At 37.2% G+C, this 26,262-nt stretch overlaps 1 protein-coding gene across 1 annotated transcript; it reads left to right on the top strand.

Annotated features, from left to right (window-relative positions):
- Positions 1 to 175: 175 nt before the first annotated feature.
- Positions 176 to 25,450, top strand: ATP6V1B2 (ATPase H+ transporting V1 subunit B2). Its single transcript, XM_038573923.1, has 14 exons — positions 176 to 353; positions 6,646 to 6,701; positions 12,028 to 12,126; positions 12,892 to 12,985; positions 13,118 to 13,195; positions 13,629 to 13,768; positions 14,143 to 14,244; positions 14,594 to 14,691; positions 15,824 to 15,947; positions 17,545 to 17,695; positions 19,638 to 19,720; positions 21,127 to 21,231; positions 22,087 to 22,216; positions 24,017 to 25,450. Exons 1-14 carry the CDS (start codon positions 218 to 220, stop codon positions 24,154 to 24,156), a joined length of 1,536 nt encoding a protein of 511 aa, XP_038429851.1. The 5' UTR covers positions 176 to 217; the 3' UTR covers positions 24,157 to 25,450.
- The last annotated feature ends 812 nt before the right edge of the window (positions 25,451 to 26,262 follow it).

Genomic DNA, 26,262 nt, shown 5'->3' with positions numbered 1-26,262 from the left:
GCGGACTCAGCCCCGCCCACCCGGAGCCGGAGTCACGAGGCTGCAGGAGGGGAGCCGCGAGGGGGCGGGGCAATGGGCGGGGCAATGGGCGGGGCGGGGGCGGGGCAAGGCCGAGGCTCCGCAGCGCGCATGGGCGGAGCCGGGAGCCTAGGCCACCCCGGCTATATCTGCGCCTGCGCGGCGCGGCTGCGGGGCCAGTCGGGACGGAGGAGACAAGATGGCGCTGCGGGCGATGCGGGGGATCGTGAACGGGGCCGCACCCGAGCTGCCCGTGCCCACCAGTGGGCCGGTTGCGGGATCTCGGGAGCAAGCGCTGGCGGTTAGCCGGAACTACCTTTCCCAGCCTCGCCTCAGTGAGTATCAGAGAACGAGACGAATCCTGCCTTGCTCCTTACTTGGCTCAGCCTCTTGCTCCCCATTCACTTGCTTAGCGGGGGAGGGGGTCTGCTTCTCCCCCCCCCGCCCACCCCGCCCCCTTAGTCTGTCTCTAGGAGGAGATCTGAGTGTACCTAGTGTTTTCGTAAACCTAGGAGGGTCGAGGGCAGGAGCCGCGGCGAGAACTTTTTCCCGGGGTTGGTGGGCTCCCGGCCCGTGCCCCGCCCTCCCCAACTTCCCTGCGCTGGAGCCTAGAGTTGGGCCCCGGCTCCTCGTCCCCGAGGGAAGGCCGCGGCTGGCCCCTTCAGTCTCGGTCTTCCCCTGACCTCATTTGGGTCTGTGGGGTCGAGGGAGCGCCCCTTCCCGTCTCCCTCCCCCGGTGTGGGCCTCCAGGGATGGGCAGGAGCCCCTGCGGGGGGAGCCGGCGTCGTGCGATGGCTGATCGCTGACGGGGATGGAGGCCAGGCCCGCAGCCCGAGGGAGATGTTCCGTGGAGGGGCCGCTGCGCCCGAGCACACCTTGATAGAGAGAAGCTACAGCTGAAAAGTACCCCGCAGGTTATCTAGTCTAACCCTCTCATTTTACAACTGGGAAGCTTAAGGTTCTGGGAGGGACGGGGACTTGCCAGACTTTAAACACTTAATTATTGACAGAGCAGAAACTAAAAATCGGTTTTTTTTTTTTTTGTTTTTGTTTTTTTTAATCTAGACTCCACGCTGGGCGTTGAGCCCAACCCGGGGCTTCAGCCCACGACCCTGAGATCAAGGGTCACATGCTCGATGGACTGAGCCAGCAGGGGCCCCTAAAATTCCATTTAATTCTCACCTTTTTTTATTTATTTTATTTTTTTTTTTTTACCGTCGACTCTTCATTTACAGAGGAGTTCAACCTATCACAGTTAAATGCAAGGCTGTCTTGGGAAAGCCAAGCAGCTTTGCCGGTATTATTATATGCAAGACTTATCATATGCATGTTTAAATGTTGTGATTATTTAAAGAAAAAAAAAACCTACCTTAATAAATAAATCCAAAAAAAATTACCTTAATAAATAAATCCAAAAAAACCCTACCTTAATAAATAAGCCTTTTAAGTGGGCTCCCCAGCCATTCTGAAAGAAATGGATTTTTATTACTAAACCATACGGTTCTCTTTGCAGCTTCCTTAAGGAATTGGGGATGAGCCCTGGAAATAGACTCTTTTCAAAACTTGGGAAAGCTGGTGTTTCCCCAGGTGGTGAGACTATGTTTGCTCTGGTTAGTTGCCAGAATGCCGGTTTGTGGGTGGCAAACTGGTTAAAAAGAATTTCAGATGAAGGGTTTCAGTCCCGGCGCGCTCTCCTGTCTGACTAATCCCATCCTGATCTGTCACTGGGTCATATGACAGCACTGCAGCTGAGGAAGAAGGGAAACACAGTTGATTCCATGGTTTGCTGAGATGTGATTTTTACACTGAGAATTATCTAAGAGAATGCCTCCTGGAGGCTTATATAAGCTGAAGTGAATGTTTCAGGAAAATGAACAGATGTTGCATTCTTACATAGATTTTGACAATAAATTTATAACTAACAATTCGTATTTGCTTTTATGAATTGCATTTGCATGCTTTGCCTTTCTTTGGGTTGAATAGATAGACGTTAGTGGTGCTTCTAGGAGATGATGATAAGGGTGCAGTAGCCACTTTATGTATAATTATTCATTCTGTGTCAATTCAGAGAGTATCAGCTGAAATAATACAATTGTTTATAAGTAGTACTCTATGATTGTTAACCCTTAAGAGAAGTGAGTTTGGTTTTTCAGCATTCTTTGCGTGTTTAGCCGGTGGCTAAAGAATTCCAGATGAGATTGCTCCTGACAGAGTTGTTGCAATACAATGTTTCATACTGAAAGTCAGGAATCCTTTTTGTATCCTCAGTGCCTAGTACAGCGCTTGACGCATAGAAGGTGTCTTGTAATTAATTGTTTTATCACTTGCCTTTAAACCCCTTGTTCTAATAATTTAGTCTATTCTTAATGTGGGATGGAATCAGAATAGGGAGTTGGGACACTTGGTTGAGTTGCCTTTCTGTATCCTGGTTATTCTAAAAAGCATAAATGATACCATACTTAGACTAACAGCTAACTACATTTGAATATCATTCTAATTTGTCACATTCTTGATTCTAGTTCCACAGTTTTCATTGTTTCTGAGTAAATATTGTTTAACCTCAATTTTTCTAAAGATTGATTATACCATCTTAGGTGGTACGTTATTGTAGTTATTTAATGTGAACTTTTGAATGAAGGAATGGGACTAATAATATTGGCAGTACCGCTGTACAAATTGGATCCTGTTTTAAAACAACTTCATGATTATAGTCTGTTAACAAGAAATGGAAAATGAGATCCACAGGCTTAAAATAATCTTGAGCACTTTAGTTGAATTTCTAAATTTACAAGGAAAGAAAACTTAATTGTGGTTTAAACTTTGAGCAAAATTCAGTAATATATAGAACTTTTAGACACTGAACAGTTTGAATTAGATAATCTTGAGACCTTAGATCAGAACTAACCTTAGGTTTTTTATTTCATGAAGCAGAGATAGCCTTAGTAAAAAGTCAAGTAAATCATAAGGCCTACTTTTTCTAGAACCTCTCCCTCATTGCCCACCTGTCAGGGTGTGGGTCTGTGCTGTTCTTGTGCAATAGAAGATGATTGCTTGGGGTTTTTGTTTTGCTAATAAGGTGGAGGCTAGAGCACTGGATCTCTTCTTGTGCAATGACTGCCTCATTTTCTCTTTGAAAATTTCACAATCATTAAGTGGGGTTTCTAGTGTTGAACAATCTCATATCCTGCAGGAGGAAGAGGATGTCATCTGATAAAACATGTGCTTCTTAAAACCTTTGTAGATTTTGGTTTTGAAATATTAGTCCATAAATATTTATTGCCTTCTTGATCAGAATCAAGATGTAACCAAAAAGATGTAACTTTTTGGTTGTAAAATGTGTTCACATGTAAAGTAAATACGTATCATTGTTGTCAGAAGTTCTGAATATTCCTTGCAGACCTAACTTCGTACTCATTTGGAAATTTTCATAATGAAGAATGGTCATTATTTTGGTAAATAGAAATGTTTGTATAATATGTGAATGGGTTTTGACTTTTTAGAAGAGCAGCTTAATGTCTTTGGCTGCCTTACTTGAAACTGTTCTCTCTGCTTTGGGCTGTTAATGGTAATGGTGAGAAAGTCCTTATCAATATTGTCGAGAGTTAAAAAGTAATGTTTGATATCATTTTCTCGTATTTTTTTAAATAGTTTTATTATCATGAAAAAGAGCTATAGTTGCTATATAAACTGTCATCTAGTACCTGTTTGTAATACAAATGTTAGGAACTGTGTCATCTATATTTTTAATTATATTGTAAACTAAGTTCAGAAATATTATAAGGTCATAGATTAGCAACCTTAGAATTGGAGGGGGGCGGGGGGGAGAAGCCAAACAAACAACCAGTTTTAAGTCTGGTTCTCCTATTTAGTAACAGATTTCTCAGAGCCTTAGTGTAGAGTGGTGTATCAGCCTTGCCTACCTCTCAGCAGTTTGTGAAGCTGAAATGAGGTAATCTGTCTGAAGATATTCTGTGTTAAGTGTAAAGCACTCTTCAGATGTAAAGTTTGGTGATTATTTTTTATTTAGTTTGAATTATAACATTGGCTCAGTTTGTGTTTTGTCAGTTTAATTTAAATCAAGTGTGTTGCTTAAGCTCTGATTTGTATCTGAAGTAGTCTCCTTGCATTTTCCATGCTTTGCAGTGAGGGGAAGCTGCTGAAGTAAGCATCTCCATTAGGTTCTCCCTTTTCTGCTTAAAAACTTCCAGCGACTATATTACCATTAAAGAAACATTGTTTAGCAGTAGTGACAAAATGTAGACACAAGAGAAATACTGTCCAGTGCATTAGTTTTTTTTTTTTTTTCATAGCTAAAGTTGCAGACTCATGAAATTAATCTTGAGTGGTATAGCTACGTAACTCTTGCAAATAATTACAAGAGTGTACCAGGCTACAAAAAACAACCAGTTCAGTTTTGGAATTTGAGCTGTAGTACAGAGTTAAAAGAACAAGTGACTTTGGAGCCAGACTATGTAAGTTTAGGTCCTTGGGCAAGTTACTTGATTTCTGGGAGTCATTTTTCTCTTCTAAAACTTGGAATATTAGTTAACTCATAGATCTGTTATGGAGATTAAGTGAGAATTCCTGACAAATACTTATTAAATATATATTAGTGGTGTAGGTATTAATCAGTTAATTTGGATGATTATTTATAGGCTTTTTAAGGGCTGTATACATTGTTGCAAATCAAACTGCTTTTGATTGAAGTAGAATCTTCTGTAATAGGAGTCAGGTTGATTCAGTGTTTCCAGCAAAGACAATGACTAGTTTCTTTCTCTTGGTCATGCTTTTGCTTGTGACTGGCAAAACTTCATAATTTAAATGAGCTTGAATTTAAACATGAGATTCTGAAGCATCTTTGTTGTAGAGGTTAAAGCTCAAAGGAGGTGCAAATCATGGTGGAAAAAGTAGAGAGAATTCTCAGAACCTGAAGGATTTTGTTGGTTAGATTTTATTCAAGACAATTGCCTCTAAATCTCAAAGGTAGATCCTCTCCCCAACCCCACCAGCCCACACCCTACTCTTATCCCTGACTGTTTAAGTGAAGGTTTTGAGATCTTGTTTCTATATTTTTAAAAACTAGGTTCTAAGAAAGTATGTTTCAAATGTAGCTCCCTTTGCATTTCTATATAGCAATTTTAGAAAGTCATTTAAAAACTGAATGCTTGAACACACTAAAAATGAGAACAACAAATAAATTTTTTTAGCGGTGGGAATTATTTTCAAGAGTATTAGATTATTTTCATGCAATGGGAAGGATTTTCATAAAAGTAAATGTAACAGCTTAGATTTTTCTATAATTTAAAGGGAACAAATGACTAATTCTTTTACAGTACCATACATTCGAGTACTTTTTAAATTTGTGACTTGCCTTTTATTATCTAGGTTAAAAAATAATTTGGGAGCCTCTGTTGAGATATTTACAATTACAGATATTCAAGCAAATATTTGGTATTAAGTTTAAATGTCCTATGAGTGTGAATAACAAGTGCGTGCCCCTATACTGCTTTCTTACTCCCCGCATTCGTACCAGGGCACTTGCTTCCTGGATGGAGAAATTGTTTTTAAGTTCGTAAGCTCCCTGAGTGGGCTATAGTAAATGGTTTCCTCATTCTCGGGAGTCTACATTTGTGCCAGAAATCTCTATCCCAAGACCTCATAAGAAATCAAACAAGTGAAAAATTCTCAATTAGTTGACAGATTTTCATCACCTATTCAAAGCCTTCTAGTAAGTTTTCTTTAGACATTTACTTTTTTTAGCGGTTCTGATTATGAAGTGTGGTTAATTCTGATGTTGTTAGATTGTCTCCTGACTGTTCTGTTTTATACCTGATCACCATTATATTTGACGTTTGTAGGTGTAGAATTGCAGGATAGCTACCTCCTTTCTAAAATGAAGGATTTGGGTAGTTCCTTATAGACTAATAGATAAGTTATTGCTAGAGAGTAATTTGCAACGAAAATAGAAGCCTCTGAACTGACGGTAACACTTTTTTTTTTTTTTTTAAAGGATCTTGTTTGACCTCTGGTGTTTCATTCTGTTGTCACTCCCCTCTCCTAAAGCTCTGTTCCCTGTGGTTTTTATGACCTCATTTAATGAAGGCTTTTTATCTCACAGATGACATTTTCTCAGATTTCCTTTGTGAGTTCTGTCACTTACGCTTTAGGTTTTTGAGGCTTTCCTTTCCCTTAGCTACTTTGCTAAGTGTCACCTCTAAAGCATCTCCTTTTCTCTTCTAGGTAAGAACTACTGCTAGGATTTTGCTCTGCTCCACAAACCCTCTATACCACTGTTAAGCAGACCTTAACTCTATCCCCCTTCTCCATATAAAACTGGGAACTCTTAAAATAACTCTGCCCCTCTGTGCCTCCTTTTTTTTGTATCCTGGGTCCTTAAGACTGACTGACGTATGGTAAGAATGCATAATGCTTTGGTTGGATGAGGGTAGACGGTGAAAAGGTGTACAGGTACAGGCATGCTTTATAAATTCAATAAAAAAATTTTGTATCTGTTTTCTCTGTTTTATAATAGGTGCGGTAGAGAGAGGAGCTTTTTGGTAATACTGCAGAGATAATTGGAGGTTGTTGTCCTGTTTGACTAAAGCTGATTCTTCTGTTTCTTTCCAGCATACAAGACAGTATCAGGAGTCAATGGTCCACTAGTGATCTTAGATCATGTTAAGGTAATACCACGATGATTATCATTTCACCATTTATCTAGTTAAAAACATGGCACTGGGATCCCTGGGTGGCGCAGCGGTTTGGCGTCTGCCTTTGGCCCAGGGCATGATCCTGGAGATCCGGGATCGAATCCCACGTCGGGCTCCCGGTGCATGGAGCCTGCTTCTCCCTCTGCCTGTGTCTCTGCCTCTCTCTCTGTGTGTGTGACTATCATAAATAAATAAAAATAAAAAAAAAAAACAAAAACAAAAAACAAAACATGGCACTAAGTCCTTTAAATTTTATGTTAATGATTTTTAACCCACTCTTGAGTCTGAATGTCAGTGCTAAATAGGAGATGAGTTTTAAAAGTCAGAAGACTGTATTCCAGTAGTGGATATGCAAATTTAAAAAAATTTGAGGGGGATGTCAGTTGTACTTCATAGATTTATTGAGGAAAAACAATAATAATCTGTGAGTGTGTTTTATAACTTTTAGGTTATTATATAGCTATGTGGCATCTTATGGCTCTTGTCACAGACTGCCATGAGTTTTAATTATTTGTTAATAGTATTTGTCCTTTTTACTAAATTTTAAGGTCTTTGAATGAACAGTTACTTTTATCTTTGAGGGCGTGACACTGGTATTTAAATAACAAATAAACAAGAAGAAATTATCTCAACAGTAACTAAAAACCTAACGCAAAGAACAGTTTTTACTTAGTTTGTTGTAAGGATCTTTAGTTATATGTTGGCTTTTTAGCCTCACCTATACATAAGAATTATAAACACTATTGCTGTTATCATAGATTACAGACCATAATTGAATACCCTAGGAAAAGCCTCCTACCTGAGCTCTATGATCAAAATATCTTCAGGAAAAAATAGTTTATATAGTATGCTCTCTAGAATAGTAATTCTATACTGATTAGTGTTGGGGTGCGTTAGGGGGAAAGGCACACAATTATTAGTTTGTTGAGAAAAGTAATGATGGAAGTATGTTTGAGATGTGACTCCTCTGGAAGCAGAAAATAAATTGAAAAACATTTCTAAAAAGAAAGGGCAAAGTGCATTGTCTCTTCAGTTTTATCACTTAAGATTATATTTCTGTGTATCACAAGGTACCTATACAGGGGCACCTGTGTGGCTCAGTGGTTGAGCATCTGCCTTTGACTCAGGTTGTGATCCTGGGGTCCCAGGATCGAGTCCCCCATCAGGCTCCCCATAGGGAACCCACCTTTTCCTCTGCCTATGTTTCTGCCTTCCTCTCTGTGCCTCTCATGAATAAATAAAATCTTTAAAACAAAACAAAACAAAAAACCCCCACGAGGTACCTATGCAAATTAACCTCAGGATTAAACAGAACAAATTTACCTCCTGACCACAGTCTCCAACTAGTCTACAATTTGATTCAGTCTTAATATAGTGCAATTTGTGCAAGATTTAGGCAGGTGTTCATTAATGTTTTGTGAAAGAGAAGATCCTACACTTTTAATTTTGAGGGAAAAATAGGAAGCTTTCTTTGTTTTTTTAATCCTTCTCCTTTTTTTCCTATAATCTTTATTAGATAACATTTTTGGTTCATATTCTAAAAACATGAAACTTTTTTGTTAGTATGTTATTGAAAACAAAAATATTCCCCACTTTCAACAAGTGCCCACTTTCAACATCACTGTCACCATGACTGCCAAGATGCTAGTCCTGCTGATGGGCAAAGAAGGTGTCCACGGTGGTATGATCAACAAGAAATGTTACGAAATGGCTTCCCACCTGCGGCGTTCCCAGTACTGACCTTGTCCGTCCCTGCCCCCTACCACTCCCCACTACTTTTGCACCCCTCTCCTCCCCAGACACACACGTACACCATTTTTATTTTTTGGGCCATTACCCCACACCCCTTATTGCTGCCAAAACCACATGGGCTGGGGGCTGGGGCTGGATGGACAGACACCTCCCCCTACCCAAACCCCTCCTGTGTGTGGTTGGAAAACTTTTTTGTTTTTTGGATTTTTTTTTTTTTTTCTGAATAAAAAAGATTCTACTAAAAAAAACAAAACAAAACAGAACAAAAACCTCACTGGGACGACCGCCCATCACTGGGCATCAGACGCCTGAATGGCAGGTACCCGGTCAGTGTTACTGATTAAAGGTTGACTTCAAACGACGTCTAAACCATATTTCGGAGACCTCAGCTCTGGCACTTTCCTGGATGTGGGGAAGTACAGCCCTGCTTCTTCACAGCACCGGGCAGAAATCTTAAAGATTTTGTTTATTTGAGAGAGAAGAGAAAGAGCACGAGCAGGGGGATGGGCAGAGAGAGAAGGACAAGCAGACTCCCTGCTTAGTCTGACACAGGCTAAATTCCTGGATCCTGAGATCTGGATCTTAGCTGAAGTCAAACTGAGCCTCACACGTGCCCCCCAGATATTCATGTTTCAATTATGTTAAACACTTAGAATAGAAGATAATGGTGAACAATGGACTCTCCCCCAGTGGAACATCATGTAGTGGAGAAGCAAATATAATGCAGATAAACACGTCTAATAAGCAAGTGCTATGAAGTCTAAGTGTGGGATGCTGTGAGAGTAGTGAGAAGGACTTTAGAAAACATTTTGAGGAAATAATTTTAAGAGTGCTTAAAAAGTTTCAATGAATTTTTGCTTGGAGTACAGCTCCAGCTGAGGAAAACTCACGAATAAATTACAGATAGTTGTAGGAATGGCTTTATAACACCAGATTTAGAGTGGCTTTGTTTTTGACTTAAAAGATCAAGGAGTAGATAATCTTTCACAAATTATGTCAGAGTAGAAGACCGAGTCTGCTACTGAATTCATGTTATAAAGTTGGCGTATCTTTGCTTTCCAAAGCAAAGGGTGTACTAGAAAAGAAGGACAATTATCCTCACTTAGAGACACAGATTCCAAAATTCTTAATAAAAGTACAGCCATATATTGGAGTTAAGCAAAAATAACTATGTAAAAAAAAATCACTGGAATTATGACAAATAGAATTAGTAATACAAAAATGATTTGATGTTAGGAAATATATCAGTAACTTAGCTTAATACTCAGTTCATTAAGAGCTTGTAGTCTTCTTGATAAAAATAGTGTCTGATAAAGTTACTCATTTCTTTAAAAAAGAAAAGATCTTTTGGAAATATGGAGTAGAATATACTTAACCTCTTACAAGATATCCAGCCATAACCTATAGCAAACAACATACTTAAGGAGAGACTCTGGTTAACGTTCTCCTTTAAATCAGCAATAAGATGAGGATGTCTGGTTGTCACCACCACTGTCCATCTTTGTATTTGGAACCAAATAAAGGTGTTAGGAGGGAAAAGGGCCAGCTGTCATCATATCTTGGTCTTAAAATTAATGAAAACCCAAGGCATTCAGTGAGCAAACTATTAGAAACAATGGTATAACACAGAGTTGCTGGACACAGTCAGTCTACAGAAATCAGGAGTGTTGTGTATACCGTAGCTCATTATTTATAGAAAACCATAAAACTTTGTTGAAAGGCATAAAGGAAGACTTAAAATAATTGGAGATTCCTTCATGAATGAAAAGACTGAGTGGTAAATATATTGATTCCACTAGGCAACAGAATCAGTTAGGGATAAAGTAATTAAGATTAAAGATGTGGTGCAGGTATAAGCAGTTGTATCACTGGAGCAAAATTAAGCACCCTGAAACCGGGTCTTGTCACTCTGGATATTTGACTTGGTAAATGGTAAAAGCAGCATTACAAGTCAATGGGGGGACATGTTGTGCTGCTTAGCAAATAGTATTGGGGTGATTGGCTTTCTATGTGAGAAAGAATGAAAATGAGAAAAATAAAATTGCATACCACAAACAAAGCCGATTGGATTAAAAGCCTAAACCTGAAGAACCTATTAGAAGACAAAACTGAAGACCATTTGTATGAATTTAGATTAGAAGGTTTTCCTAAACAAGGCACAAAAGGCACAAATCATAAAGGAAGACAAGTCATTTTATTACATAAAAGGTTTTGAAACTTTTGTATGATGAGATACCATAAACAAAATTAAAAGACAAGAAACGGTGGAAGCACATGTTTTACAAAAAGGATTAATATCCAGAATCTATAAAACTCCTACACATTAAAGAAAAAGCAGATCCACTTGAAAAGTGAATAAGAGATACCAGCCAGTCGTAGGTAATGAAGTTTGAATTGTCAGTGAGCATGAAAAGCTGTTCAGTATTAGGAAAAATAGGAAAGTGCAAGTTGAATAGATGCTATTTTTTTTTATTTTATCAAAGTGGCAGAAATTAAAGTTTAATAATACAAGATTGGCATCAATGTAAGGAAAAGATTTTCGTATACTGCTCAGGAAACTGTAAATACAGTTCCTTTGCGGAGTAATTTGAAAATTTAAAGAACGGGCATAGCCTTTATGTAGCCCACCACTTGGTAACCAGATACCTTAGGGAAAATATATGGCATGAGGAGCCACATGTTAGAATGCTCTCATAGCACGTTTGTATAGTGTAAATTTGGAACAACCTTGAACTCCATTGGTAGAGAACAATTAAATAAAATGTGTCATTTGATTTCAACTACATTTGTTTTGTTTTAACATTAATTCTAAGATACCCATTTATTCACCTTAGCATCTCCACAATCAAAAGTTTCACAGTGGTGCACCATATTTTAATTGACAGGTATTTACCTTCATATCACTCAAAGTAGTGATGCACTTTTCAACAGATTATGTTGAAAAAAATGAGGTAAATATTACCATACATAACAGAATCTATAAAATGCCAAGTGAAGAAAATGAAAAGTTGCAGGATGATATATTTAGTATGTTGCCATTTATGTAAATAGAACACTAAAATCTATTTTTGAAAACCTTTTAGTATTTTAAAATACTAAAAGTGGAAGAGGAATATATATTTGGCTAGGAGAATTTGAGGGGTGAGCATTTATCTTATGATAGCAATTATTGTATTTTTAATTGACATTTTATTGCCTCCCCACAAAGTATACAGGTGAGTATACAAACGGCCCAGAAGCAAACATCAGTTCTGAGTAGTGGGAACATGGTTATTGTTAAGTTTTATGCCTTTTCTTTAGTCTCAGAGTTTAAAACATATACATGGGAGAAAAATTTAATTGCTCTATTTTTATGGAGCTTTCTCTGGACCTTATGCTGTGTTTACCATTTTATGTGCCAGTGTTTAAGTATTTTAAAGATGTTACCTGAGGATGTTATAGACTCTTAGTATATATCTGTGTGGTTTAGGGGGGGTGGGGGAGCATATAGAGTAATATGGGGAGTTTTAAAATATTGGTTATTGATCTTTTATATTTTCCTGTATAGTTTCCCAGATATGCTGAGATTGTCCACTTGACATTACCAGATGGCACAAAGAGAAGTGGGCAAGTTCTAGAAGTTAGTGGTTCCAAAGCAGTGGTTCAGGTAAGTATCACTTTCAAAACCTGGCCAGTTGAACAAAAATATAAGGAACACCTCTTGCCTTTTTTAGAGATTGTAACGTAAGTCTGTCTTTAGAGACTGATTACTGGCTGTGGGGAGAAAATATTTTTTCTCGTTGTCTTGCCTAATGTTGGCTACCTGTATCCATTCTAGCCCAACAGCTCCACTGCCACTGGCGAATAACCTTTTTTTTTTTTTTAAATGGATAAAACAAAGCAGATAATTACATGGAAGGAGAGAGATGAAAGGCAGAATTTATAGGTTATGGGATGAAAACAAAACAAGATCTGAGTCTGTTTCTTTAAGTTGTCTCTTACAATACCTAGTTTTTAATGTTACGAATTATAGGAAATGCCAGTTTTCTCAAATACGTATTCCCCTAAAAAGTGATCTAGAGCAAGGGTCAGCAAGATTTTTGTAAAAGGCTAGATAATAAATATTTTAGGCTTTGTGAGGCCACTTAAGGTCTCTGATGCATATTCTTCTTCCTTTTCCTTTTTTGTTTTTTTAAACCCTTTAAAAATGTGAAAACATTCTTAGCTTGATGGAGGTGGACTAGAGTCATGATCCTTGGTCTATAGATAGGTTGGCAATTTGGTTCATCACCATGGACATCTCTTTGTTCATTATATTGAAAATAGTATCCCCTTATGTATTTTTATATGGGCTGTTGAACAGACAAATAATATTTAAGTACTTACAGTCTAAATTCCTTTCGCCTTTCTGATTACTTGTCTTTCTCAATAGGTATTTGAGGGAACATCAGGTATAGATGCCAAGAAAACGTCCTGTGAGTTTACTGGGGATATTCTTCGAACACCAGTGTCTGAGGATATGCTTGGTAAATGGATGTTATTATGCATTCTGAGCAGAGATCTGTTTTCTTTTAAACATAATTCCATGGGATGTTTCTTAAAAATTACACCTATTTGAGTCATAGTCCATTCTGTCCTGTCTTGTTACTGTTTCACAGGTCGGGTCTTCAATGGATCAGGAAAACCCATCGATAGAGGTCCTGTTGTACTGGCTGAAGACTTCCTTGACATCATGGGTAGGATGATAAATGGGTTTCTGTTTTTTGAAGAAAATAGCTTCTGTTTTATATCTTTGTCAAATAGTGATTTTTGTGATATTTTAAATAGATGACCAATATGGTCCATATTAATTGCTCTAATGTTTAATAAATTTGTTTTCTAGAAATCATCTTAAAATTTTATATAAAATATTTTAAGATATTATAAAGTATTGTGTATCTGAAATGTAGATAGTTTTCAAATGTAAATGGCTTCTAAATTAGGATTTTTCTCTTATTTGCATACTTTTATTTAATTTTAGGAATTTATTCTGCTACCATGTGTTTTGTGAGTCTACAAAAGACTATTGGAAAATTTCTTAAACAGTTTCAGATTTTAAAAAATAACTGATTTTCTAAGAGAAGAAAGAAAATCTTAATGTCTTAATTTTCTCTTTTGGAAATGCATTAGGCCAGCCAATCAATCCTCAGTGTCGAATCTACCCAGAGGAGATGATTCAGACTGGCATTTCAGCCATAGATGGCATGAACAGTATTGCTCGGGGGCAGAAAATTCCAATCTTCTCTGCTGCTGGCTTACCACACAATGAGGTGAGAGCTAGGTAGGCTCTGTTTGGTGTGAAATTTAACAAGGGAGAATTTCTAAATGCTTCATTTATTAGTAAGAAGCCAAATAAGAGGTTTTCAGCAATACTCACTTGTACCTAATACCCATTTCAATAATACTCAATGTTACTGTTTATATAATCAAATTAAATTGAATCTTTATCCATGCCTGATATCTATATTCTTGCTTACTCTTACAAATCTTTACAAAAATACAAAATAGCTTTTTTTGGGTAAAGTCCTGTAGAACATTATTTCATATATGTAATTGCAATTCCAAAAAGTTTGGGATAAAAGTTATTTTGATGTAGAAATGTTATTTTAGAGCTCAACTCAGTTCTTTTGTACTTTCTCATCAGATTGCAGCTCAGATCTGTCGCCAGGCTGGTTTGGTAAAGAAATCCAAAGATGTGGTGGACTACAGTGAGGAAAATTTTGCAATTGTATTTGCTGCTATGGGTGTAAGTATTTTTTTGTTTTAGTGTAACAAATAAGATTGTTTATTTTTATTAGAACAGTGTAGAAAACAAAACACACATACTTGGATTTATCTCTAGGCAGAGGAGTTACAACTTGGCATTTTGGGTAAACTCAGGATTAAAATTTAACATTGACTATAAAATTTAAGAATAATTTTCTTTATGCCCAAAGCAGGCTGTTTACTCTGTTGGCTTTTGTTTTTGAAATTTTGAAATTTTGGAGGTACTTGAAATTTCAAAAGAAGGAATAGTGTAGATCCATAGATGAGCCTTCCTCAGAAATACTGAGAATTTTTCTTCTCCCAGCACTGATGAACTCATTGCTATTTAGGTAAACATGGAAACTGCCCGGTTCTTCAAATCTGACTTTGAAGAAAATGGCTCAATGGACAATGTCTGCCTCTTTTTGAACTTGGCTAATGACCCAACGTAAGTAAATAGAGCTATTTCTTTCTGTTCACTCAGGCTTCAGATAAAAAATGGTACTTAAGGCAAGGAAAGTAAAATGTTACAGTGAAGGCAACATGGGGCTAGGAGTGGGAGAGCTGTGTTTAATTAAATACAGCTCTATTTCTTGCTGGTTACTTGGCTTTTGATGAATCATGTAGGCTCTGAAGTTCAGTTTTCTCTTTCAGAAAGTATGACGAATAATACTTGTCTCATATAGTTATTATACTTCTTAAATGAGAGAATACTTGTAAGTTATCTAGTACCCAGACCATATTCAATAAATGATTCTTTTCCTTCTCTCTAGTTCTTGGCTGAGAACTAGCCACTCTTGTTTTTTCCCCCCCTCCCTGTTTCTCTCTCAGTTTTGAGAGGGATGTAATTTTTTTTTTAAAAAGATTTTATTTATTCATGAGAGACATGCAGAGAGAGAGAGAGAGAGAGAGAGAGGCAGAGACACAGGCAGAGGGAGAAGCAGGCTCCATGCAGGGAGCCCGATGTGAGACTAGATCCCGGGTCTCCAGGATCACTCCCTGGGCCAAAGGGCAGGCGCTAAACCGCTGAGCCACCCAGGGATCCTGAGAGGGATATAATTTGAATAATTATGGACCCATTTCTAAAATATTCTAACTTTGTAGCATTAAGTAATTCTTATGAAAATATATAATATATGATTGCTTACTTCTAAAGTAATAATTGCTTTCTTATTTATTAAAATAAATTTATTTACTTAAAACTTAAACATATTTAAGTTTCCCAGAATTTATTTAAAACTTTGAAGAGAGGGCAGCCCAGGTGACTCAGCGGTTTAGCGCCACCTTCAGCCCAGGGTGTGATCCTGGAGACCCGGGATTGAGTCCCACATTGGGCTCCCTGCATGGAGTCTGCTTCTCCCTCTGCTTGTGTCTCTGCCTCTCTCTCTCTCTCTCTCTCTCTCTCTCTCTCTCTCTGTGTCTCTAATGAATAAATAAATAAAATCTTATAAATAAATAAAATAAAATAAAGTAAAATAAAATAAGATAAACTTTGAAGGGAGACTGTAATTTCCAGAATCATGTTATTTTGTCTTTGGCCTTTTTATTGGAATAACAAAGGACTTAATGTTCCATTTCAGTATTGAGCGAATTATCACTCCTCGCTTGGCTCTAACTACAGCTGAATTTCTGGCCTATCAATGTGAGAAACATGTATTGGTTATCCTAACAGATATGAGTTCTTATGCAGAAGCACTTCGAGAGGTAACTTTTTTCTCAAAATGGATTACTTTTCAGAGTTATCGTGTCTCTTTAGTTATCGTGTCTCTTTAGTTTTCATTTTTCTTTAATCATGTTTTTTTTAAATTCACTCATATATTAATAGAATACCTTAATTAATTGAGAAGGAAAACTGTCAACTTAGTTGAAATGATTATGAGATTTAAATCATTAGCCTATAAAAAAAAATAAATAAATAAATCATTAGCCTAGTCATACTGTCACATCTCTATGCATTTAAGAATTTATTCTAAAAGGGAATGAATGATGCAAGCTATTTGTTCAGTTACTCTCCCAGGATGTTCTTTGTCCAGATTGTCAATTTTTAACCCTCTTCAGAATTTCATTTTTAATAATGTTAGTATTTGAATAAATGAAGAGCATACTCTAACAGCACCCTGTTTAGAACTTTTTTCCTTTAGAAAACTTGGTGTTTATTTAGGTGTTAAGATTCTAGCAGTTACACCCAGAAGTTTGGAGTGTTCATTATAATACAAGTTATTGAAATTTTGGTTAAGTTACTCTTTTAAACATGTGAAAAGGGGAAAAAAGACTTTGAAGAGACCTACTACATAAATATGTAGCTTCTTAAAAGTCCCTGAGATCTATCACCATATCTTACTCTGTTGCAGTCCTTTTCCTGTAAAGGACTTTTTTTCCATCCATCACAGACCAGTAATTTTCTAAAGTACGATTAAAATGAGTTAGTAGAAAAGGGCATGTTTTAAAGAAGATATACAACTTATAAGCCTGGATTTTTTTTTTTTTTAACTAATTTCAACAGACAAAATTATTCTTAGATTGCCATTAGAGTTTTTCAAATGCTTACCCTACTTTCTGTGTTATCTCATTGCACATTAATAAAAGCTGGCCTGCAGACCACACTTTGAGTAGCACTGCTATGGCATACTCTTGGAGGTGCCAAAGTAGCACCTAAAAGTTGGGCTTAATGCTTTTAGGGTTTGGCTGTAATGTAATGTTCATGTCTCCAGGAGAAAGACTGTTCATAACTATTATGTTGTGCAATGAATGGACTTCCTGGCTCTGTAATTTTGGGAAATTATTTAACTGACCCTTGGTTCCAACTGTAAATTGGGGTTAACAACATTTCCTTCCTCATTTTGGAAGGATTGTGAGGATTAAATTAAATATGTAAACTGCATCAAACGATTCCTGGTATATATTTCCTTCCCTTTTGACCTTTTTATTATTAGCTTACATTAATATGGCAAGATCCATGGCATGAAATAGATCTTTGAACTAAGAATGTTCTTCTAGTTCTAAAATAACTTCCTTTGATTTATAAAATTGCAAGCAGATTTTTTTCTAGCAAGTTATTGAAGATTTTCATTATGGTGATATGACTGTAGCAAAAAACTTTTGGTCCCCAGTTGTCAACGTTTTTGTTGCAGAATAATCTGAACTTGTATTGGTAAATTTTTAAATTTTCTTCTAGAGACAGTATTTAAAATTAAAAGATGATGCTTCCAACTTTGTGATTGAGCATGTTCAGGCAAACGTGTTCTAAGCTTTTCTTTTCCTATTCTAGTATGTGACTTTCTCCTTCTTGTGTTACTGTCAGGTTTCAGCAGCCAGGGAAGAGGTTCCTGGTCGACGAGGTTTCCCAGGTTACATGTATACAGATTTATCTACAATATATGAACGCGCTGGTCGAGTAGAAGGTAGAAATGGTTCCATTACTCAAATCCCTATTCTCACCATGCCAAATGATGGTAAGTTTTTGGTCTTTGGATTAGAGCAGACCTAATCATTGTAAAGACTTGATTCTAAGAATATCTATGTTTTTGAGTTGAAATTTTTAAATTTCTTTCCAAGTGTTTACTTAAATTCCAGCTGGTTAATTAACATCCAGTGCGATATTAGTTTCAGGTATAGAATTTAGTGATTCATCACTAACATACAATACCTGGTGCTCATCCCTAGTGCCCTTCTTAATCCCCATCACCTATTTTACCCATCCCCCTACCCACCACCCCTCCAGTAACCCTCAGTTTCTTCTCTGTAGTTAAGAGTCTGTTTCTTCGTTTGCATTTTCCCCCTATGTTCATTTGTTTTGGAGTTGAAATTCTTTGGAGGGCTTATCCTTTGAGAATTTCTTAACTAGTGATTTGTTTCTAAATGAAAATTTTCATTTGTAAACTGCCCATAATAATCTTCCTTTTATGGATGCCTGGGTGGTTCAGTGGGTAAGCGTCTGCCTTCGGCTCAGGGCACGATCCTGGAGTCCCGGGATTGAGTCCCACATGGTGCTTCCTGCATGGGGCCTGCTTCTCCCTCTGCCTATGTCTCTGCCTCTCTTTCTTTGTGTGTCTCATGAATAAATAAATAAAATCTTAAAAAATAATAATAATCTTCCTTTTATGGAAGAAGAAAAACAATTTTCTTTGTAATTAGAATTTTCAGTTTTCATTTATTAGGTTACTGTTGAATGTCTGCTATTTGTGGGACACTGATCTAGATATGAGGAAATTTTTTTTTTTAATTCAGTCTCTTATTTAACATAAGTTAATCTAGTTGGATATTTTTATGTACATGCACCAATAAATTAAGGTAGCTTAAGTATCAGATGAAGAGCACAAATAGTAAATGCCACCAAGGCTTTAGGGACAGAGTGATCACCAGAGGCTGATTGAAAATGACTCTGTTTTATTTTGTATGTGAAAGCACATGGTGCAGTGCCTATTTGAGTGTATGCTTGGAGATGAAACCAGTCAGTATTCCTCTTCTATTCTCCTTTTTTGTCCTTATCTCAATGTTTAGAAAGCACTTTTACAAGGCATTTTCAGAAACAATAATAACTCATTATAATTGAACACTGTTTACATTGCAAGTATTAACCTCATTTGATCCTCGTAGCAACTTTCAGGTAAATGCTGTACTCTGAGGCACATGGAGGTTAAAGTAATCTATTGAGGTTAAGAAGTGATAGCTTTAGAACCCAGGCAGTCTGATTTGGTAATTCACACTACACTGTCTCTGACATGAACATTATTTGTTCCAAGAAAGTACCTAAGAAATTACTTTATGTAATTTAACCAACTTAGGAACATCTTGCTTTATAGAACTTTTTTAGTGCTGACCGCATAGTGGAATTTTGTTCATCTAACATTCCTATATTTTCCATATTGAAATGGTGTGCATCCATCTGAAATAGCTTATGAACTAAGAATGTTTTTTCAATATATATTAAATTGGCAATCCTCTGCTAGGGAACTTTGTGTTTAAAATGGAGTTCTATTTATATTTTGGGGAGAAATAACTAGGAGAAATGGTACTTTTTCTGAAAGCTGAATTACCTTATGTGCTAATACGTATCTAACTGTGCTGCAACTCTGTAAGTAATACCATCCAATATGATAACCGCTAGCTACATTTGGCATTTGGCTGCCTGTTTAAATTCTAAAGTTCACTAAAATTAGAGGAAATTTGAAATAAAGTTTTTTGCTTACGTTAACCACATTTCAAGTGCTCAGTAGCCACATTTGTCTGGTGGCTTAACATATTAGCACAGATACAGCACTTTTCTTTTATCACAGAAAATTATTTTAAAGAGCACCATTTTGTGCAATGCTGTAGGTAATGCACACTCACTTCCTGTGGATTTGTTTGTATGCTGTGGACACTGTGACTAATGTCAGATGTCTTCTCTGGTAGATATCACTCACCCCATCCCTGACCTGACTGGATATATTACCGAGGGGCAGATCTACGTGGACAGGCAACTACACAACAGACAGGTGTGTGACATTTCAGCAGTACTATGAAGCTTAAACATTGGCTCTCCAGTCATCCTTAGGGATTAGTGACTTTGACTTCACTCCTAGGAATTATTTTTTTAGAAAATAATAACTCATTTCTCATGTAATTGCCATCTCTATCTACCAAAATCCTGTTGTGATTAAGAGTAGCAGTATTAAGAATTAAGTTTCCACTTTTCTGTACTGTGCCTTAAAATGGAGTTAGTGGTCTCAAAGAACTTTTATGGGTCTTCTCTTCCATAGTAATATCTACCAACCTTATTAATATAAAAAAATACATTTTTATTTTTTTTACTGATATATAATTAACATTATATTAGCTTTAGCTGTACAAAGTAATGACTTGATATTGATATATATTGCAAAATGATCACTGTAAGTCCAGTTAACATCCATCAGTACACATAATTACAAAGTGCATTTTCCTTACAATGAGAACTTTAGGGCAGCCCCGGTGGCACAGCGGTTTGGCGCCGCCTGCAGCCTGGGGTGTGATCCTGCAGACCCAGGATCGAGTTCCACGTCGGGCTCCCTGCGTGGAGCTTGCTTCTCCCTCTGCCTGTGTCTCTGCTTCTCTCTCTCTCTCTCTCTTTCTGTGTCTATGAATAAATAAATAAAGTCTTAAAAAAAAAAAAAAAGAACTTTACCTAGCACTCTCAGATACATAATACAGTATTATGCATACTTATAGTCCCTATGCTCTGGATTACATCTTTATGACATTTCATTTTGTAATTGGAAATTTGTACATTTTGACCCCCTTCACCCATTTTGCCCAGCCCTTGTCTCAGGCAGCTACTTGTCTGCTCTCTCTATCCATAAGGTCACGGGTTTTTTTAGGTTCCACATATAAGTGAGATCATAATACTATTTATCTTTTTCTGTCTGACTAATATCATTTAGCATAATCCCCTCAAGGCCTATCCATGTCGTTAAATGACAAGATTTCTTTTTTTTTTAATGACTGAATAATCAAAAAAAGATTGATGGTTCTGTAACAGATGCCAACTTCTATTAGCTTTTAGGTGGAATTACTTACTGCTAATCTTTTTATTTGGTATGTCATCATATGAGTTAGAGCTCAGAAGGCTGTTTAGATTTGATGCTATAGGCAAATGTTAAAAATCTAGTGAAAATCTACTGAAAAAAATATCATCTTATATTGCTTTTTGTAGACTTCATTTTTTGAGTTTGATTCTTAAAGAAATACTATGCCATAAAGTCTCACTTCATTTTCTTACTAGCAAAAGATATTAGAACCCCTCTAGGAAACATCAGTTTTTTTATAATTTAAGGGATAATAATGAGTTTCAAAATGTTTCTTTACTACTGGTAATTCTTGAGTTTGTTCTTAAATGTATTTTTTCCCGTATGTTCTATGCAAGATTTACCCACCTATTAATGTGCTGCCCTCGTTATCACGGTTAATGAAATCTGCTATTGGAGAAGGTATGACCAGAAAGGATCATGCCGATGTATCTAACCAGCTGGTAGGTATATCCTTTTAAGGATGGTGCTTAAAGAAAAGAATACCTTTCGTAGTCCATTCTTTCTGCTGTCTTATATCTCTTATCTTTCTCCCATATCACTGTACTTATTCCCCATCCAAGTAGAATTTTAGTATAGGTTACATGTAGAATATATAATCATTCATTAGAATCAAGCAAGCAGTCCTTTTTTTAATAAGGATAGATGCTGATAAGCAAGATTAAAATATGCTTGAAACCCACATCTAATGCTGTACAAGTAATTTGTAAAATAAAAAATAAAAAAAACAAACAAAAACAAGCCATAAGGCCATTTTAACCATAATAATTAGAATAGTCCTGAAAATCTTCTCTAATTTTGTACTTTAGAAATGAAGCAGTGACTAGAACACTAAGGGATACATACAGCTTTATATATTCTATGAAATCCTTGGTTTCTCTGATTGTATGAGAGTGTACACCAAGCATAAATAAAAAAGGATACTTTTGAAATGGTAAACTTTACTCATACCATGGATATTTTTCTTGACCTTCAAGTAGATTTCTCTGTGGTATGAGTTCTGACTTTCAAGTGCTCTATAAAATGGAAGCTGATTGACATATTGAGGAAGTATATTTTTTAGAGAGTGTTAGTAATGCCCATGGACTACATGCCTGAAGATTCCTTTCTCAATGAGACTACTTAATAATAAAATCTTTCTGATACTTTCATATGAACTTTATGTGAATTGTGTTTGTAAATGTGAAATTCCGTTTGTGGTCTCTTGTGAAGAAGATAGCTCTTAATATATAGCCCGGATTATTGCTAACATTTATATAATCTTATCTGCATTCATATAAATATTTTTTTCTCTTTAGTATGCTTGTTATGCTATTGGTAAGGATGTACAAGCCATGAAAGCCGTAGTTGGAGAAGAAGCCCTTACCTCAGATGATCTTCTTTACTTGGAATTTTTGCAGAAGTTTGAGCGGAACTTCATTGCTCAGGGTAAGATGACTATTTTCTTACAAACACAAACAAGATCATGTATAGTTTTGAAGACGTCTTTCCCACATTTGGATTGGTTTCTACATGATTTTCTTTCTGATTAGAGAAGAGCGTTCTTCAACTCATGTCTTTTTGCACTTAGCTCTCTGGCGCCCTCCTCTCTGCCTCCAACTTCATAGTCTGTTTAGCTTCCAACTGAATTTTTCCCTTCCTTATACTTGGCTGCCTTCTCTTCCACCTCCGTTGCTGGTTCTCTTTCCTCCTTACCTCTCTGCAGTGACCTCCTCTTGCTTTGGGAATTTGGGGCTTTTCAGATCAGCTTATTTTCATCTCCTTTTCTGATTTTGTATCTTCCTGCTCCTTCATTGTTTGTGTTCTCAAAGGCCTAACTCCCTGTTCTTTCTGTGCTTTCTCCTCCTCCTCTCCAGCATTGACTTTTTCTCTATGCTGGTGACTGAATTGCTGTGTGTGATACCCTCTTTCTGAAGTTCTAATCCCACATGGCCAACTAGGATACCTTTGTTCATGCTGCCATCTCTTCAGGCTCAGAGTGGTCAGAACCCAAAGTTTTTTGTTTTTGTTTTTTAAGCTGGCCACCTGGCTAGTGATTCCCTTTTCATTTTGTCTACCTCCTGCATGAACATTATCCTACCTAGCCCAAGCTCAATAATTGGGCATTATTCATAACTTTATTCCTTTAATTCCCAGTGACCAAATATTTACTGATTTCTGCTTTTCTTATTTAAAATATCCTGTTCTGGTTTCACTTCCATTACTGAACCTTAGTCCAGTGTTTCTCAAATTTTAATATGCTTTTGAATCAACTGGGGAGCTTGTTAAGTTGCAGATTCTGATTCAGTAGATCTGGATAGGGCCAGAGATCCTGTTTCTAGACAAGTTTCTCATGTGATGCGGAAAGCTGCTGATCTCTGACCACACTTTGAGTCTTAAGACCTACTCCAAACCCTTGTCCCATCATCCTGTTGTTAGTGCCAGCCTTTTCATCGTTTTTCCTGATTGAATTTATTATTAATTCTATTGCTAGTCCCTCTAGTGAAAAGACTGTAATGATTTTCATTACATAGCACATGTATAGTTTTCAAGCTATTTTGACTGGTCTCTCCCTTCCCACTAGTTCTGACCTTACTGGTACTCAACTAGTACCAGTAGTTGTGTTAACTTTGGAATAATGCATCACACTACACTCTTATATTTATTTGATGCATGTTTTATTAACACCAAACCCCACAAAATATGTATAATTTTTTAATGGAAAACTATAATACCTTAAAAAGATAAAAATTGAAATTCTTCTGGTAGAGAAAAAACCCAGAATTTCAGGCGCTGATTCCTTGGTTAAGAAATTAAATTTCTTTGCAGAATAATGATGACTCTGCTATTAAGAGTAGCTAGTAACAACTTTGAAAACAGCTGACCTATTCAAAGTGTTCAGGTGGCAGTCATCCTCTGTTCCTGGAAAACTGCCTTTTTCAATCCATAGACAAAACGCTGGGTCTAGTTTTCATTACTCCAGGTATTTAGAATCCTACCCAGGTGTCCACAGAGTTGTCCCATACACACTAGATGGCCTGCTGCCTCTAGCTTGCAGGCCTCGCCCTTTACTCTGATTTCTAATGGTACTTAACTCTTTGAACCCTCGCCTACGCATTTGGTTGCATCCAGTGTTAGGAGACCTAACTGCTTTTTATGCCTATAGTAGTCATACAGTGGAATAAATAATAACACTGATAAGTTGCAAGTAGTTTGCCTTTATTCATTCAATTTCAATTTTTTTCTAAGGTCCTTATGAAAACCGCACTGTCTATGAGACTTTGGACATTGGCTGGCAACTACTCCGAATCTTCCCCAAAGAAATGCTGAAGAGGATCCCTCAGAGCACGCTGAGTGAATTTTACCCTCGAGACTCTGCAAAGCATTAGCTGCTACTTCATCGCTGGCTCGATACACTTGTGAAATACTGGTTCTGTTTTCTTTATTCCTTTTGCACTCCCCATCCCCCCATCTTTGTGTTGGAGTTTACCTTGTTACCCTGTAATTAAAAACAAAGAATAGGTAACATATTGTGCCAGTGTTGCAATGTTTTAAACTTCTAACAGACTTTAAAATATCCCCTGTTCAGAAAACCTGGATCATCAGTGCTTTTTTAAAAGTAGCTGCAGGGATGGAGGTACAATTTTCCTATGGATGTGTGTGTTTGTACATAGTGTTGTAGTTAGTTGCCTAATAATGTCTTCATTATATGGTCTCCTCGACCTTACCTCTCAGCCCCCTCAAGAGTTATCATTGTCTGAAGTTATAATGCTTTGATCTCCAAGTTAGAGCTAGGATCAGGTCTGAAAGAAGCCTCCTCTCTGTAGAGCCAAGACCTCTTCCCTGAGCATTTGAGTTTTGGATTGTTGCTGTGCCCATAGGTCTGTGCTGCTGCTCTAAGCAGATGGTTTTTACTGTCCACCTGCTCTTTCCTAATTAATGACTAGATTAGAAAAGGAGTTTCCTTTTTCTCTTTAGTTCTTATGAGTTGGGACTCCTATGTCTTACTGTTCTCCCTCCTTCTGAGTAACACAGAATCCTGCAGCTTTTGCACAGCTGGCATTGATCTGATAGTAGTGAGATGCCTTGTCTTAATGATCCATACTGTGTTTCCCTGCAGAGGAATCATAATTAAAATAACTAATAGAACTTGCTTCGAAAGAGTTGGGGTACAATAAAAGAAGAAAGAAAAACCCATATGCATTCTACATTCTGACATGTTAAGAGTGGTTTAAGTTTCTAAAGTGTTTACCAGATGCTGAGGGCAAGGTGGGGAGGAGAAAGCTCTTCTGTGAATGGATATTTTAAACTCTGTTAGCAGTCTTTGGAAGATCCCCTATTTGGTCCTGTTTTCTGACCCATCTCTACCTTTTCAGGGTAATCTTTGTGGCACAAGTGATAGCATTTAAAAGCTTTAGCCTTTTAATTCTCGCTCCTTGCTGTGAGCCCTGAGCTGTCTTCTATGCACTTCGGCTATGTCTACTGTTTGGTCTCTTTGTGTTCCTTGTTACTTGGTGCAATAGCAACTTCTTTGTGCATTCCATCTTTCCAGTTGTGTAAAGTTCTTCACTTTTTTCTCTGAGGGTGTAGGGGGTGGGGGGAGTCAGCATGATTATATTTTAATGTAGAAAATGTGACATCTGGATATAAAATGAAAATAAATGTTAAATTAAATGGAAGTTACCTAAAGTGACTCTGTATCTTCTAATCAGAAAAGCAGTATCAACAAATGGATATATAATATATAATAATGTACCTCTTTGATTTACAGTTTTGAACATCATGACCAGAGTTGTGAACTGCCCCCCTATGTTTAGGGACACGGCCCAATTTTTATATCCTGTCTTAGGCTGCCCTTTCTACCCTTTCACACGCTTTCCACAGTAATAGATCTTCCAGCTTAGTGTATTTTTTTTTTAAAGATTTATTTATTTATGATAGACATAGAGAGAGAGAGAGAGAGAGGCAGAGACACAGGAGGAGGGAGAAGCAGGCTCCATGCCGGGAGCCTGACGTGGGACTCGATCCCGGGACTCCAGGATCGCGCCCTGGGCCAAAGGCAGTCGCTAAACCGCTGAGCCACCCAGGGATCCCCAGTGTGGTGTATTTTGATCCAAGCTTGAGAGTTATTACTGCAGGTGTTGTATAGCATTCTTTGTTTCAAATCTATCTGCAATAAATGATAGAGGATGATAAACAGTAAATGAAATACATATTAAAGCAAGCCAAAACTTGCTTCAAATAAAATCTTAAATAGACGTCCAGAATATTAAGAAAACATGCTGGTTAAGGACCAGGGTGTGGCATCATGGAGGCCTTTCATTTTTCTCCCCTCTTCAATTCAAGGCAACTTTTAGAAGATACAGAGGAAGAGGCTCAATCAGGCAAGAACTAGGTAGACCTGTGTTCTAATTCTGGTTCTGTCGGTAACTGTAGGACCTTGTTTAGTCTTCTGACACATTTGAGTCTGTTTGCTTGTGTTTCTTTGAGGGTTA

The sequence above is a fragment of the Canis lupus genome, chromosome 25 (genome assembly GCF_011100685.1).
Source record: "Canis lupus familiaris isolate Mischka breed German Shepherd chromosome 25, alternate assembly UU_Cfam_GSD_1.0, whole genome shotgun sequence".
Taxonomy (NCBI): Eukaryota; Metazoa; Chordata; class Mammalia; order Carnivora; family Canidae; genus Canis; species Canis lupus.
Note: the sequence above shows the minus strand (reverse complement) of the source record. Positions and strands in the feature narration are given on the sequence as shown.

What these genes read in the sequence shown, in the direction of transcription:
- ATP6V1B2 (XM_038573923.1), top strand. Translation starts at nt 218, where the DNA reads ATGGCGCTGCGGGCGATGCGGGGGATCGTGAACGGGGCCGCACCCGAG. An exon ending in CTGGCTTACCACACAATGAG is followed by an intron (nt 13,769 to 14,142) that starts GTGAGAGCTAGG and finishes CTTTCTCATCAG; the next exon opens with ATTGCAGCTCAGATCTGTCG. An exon ending in CCGATGTATCTAACCAGCTG is followed by an intron (nt 21,232 to 22,086) that starts GTAGGTATATCC and finishes TTTTCTCTTTAG; the next exon opens with TATGCTTGTTATGCTATTGG.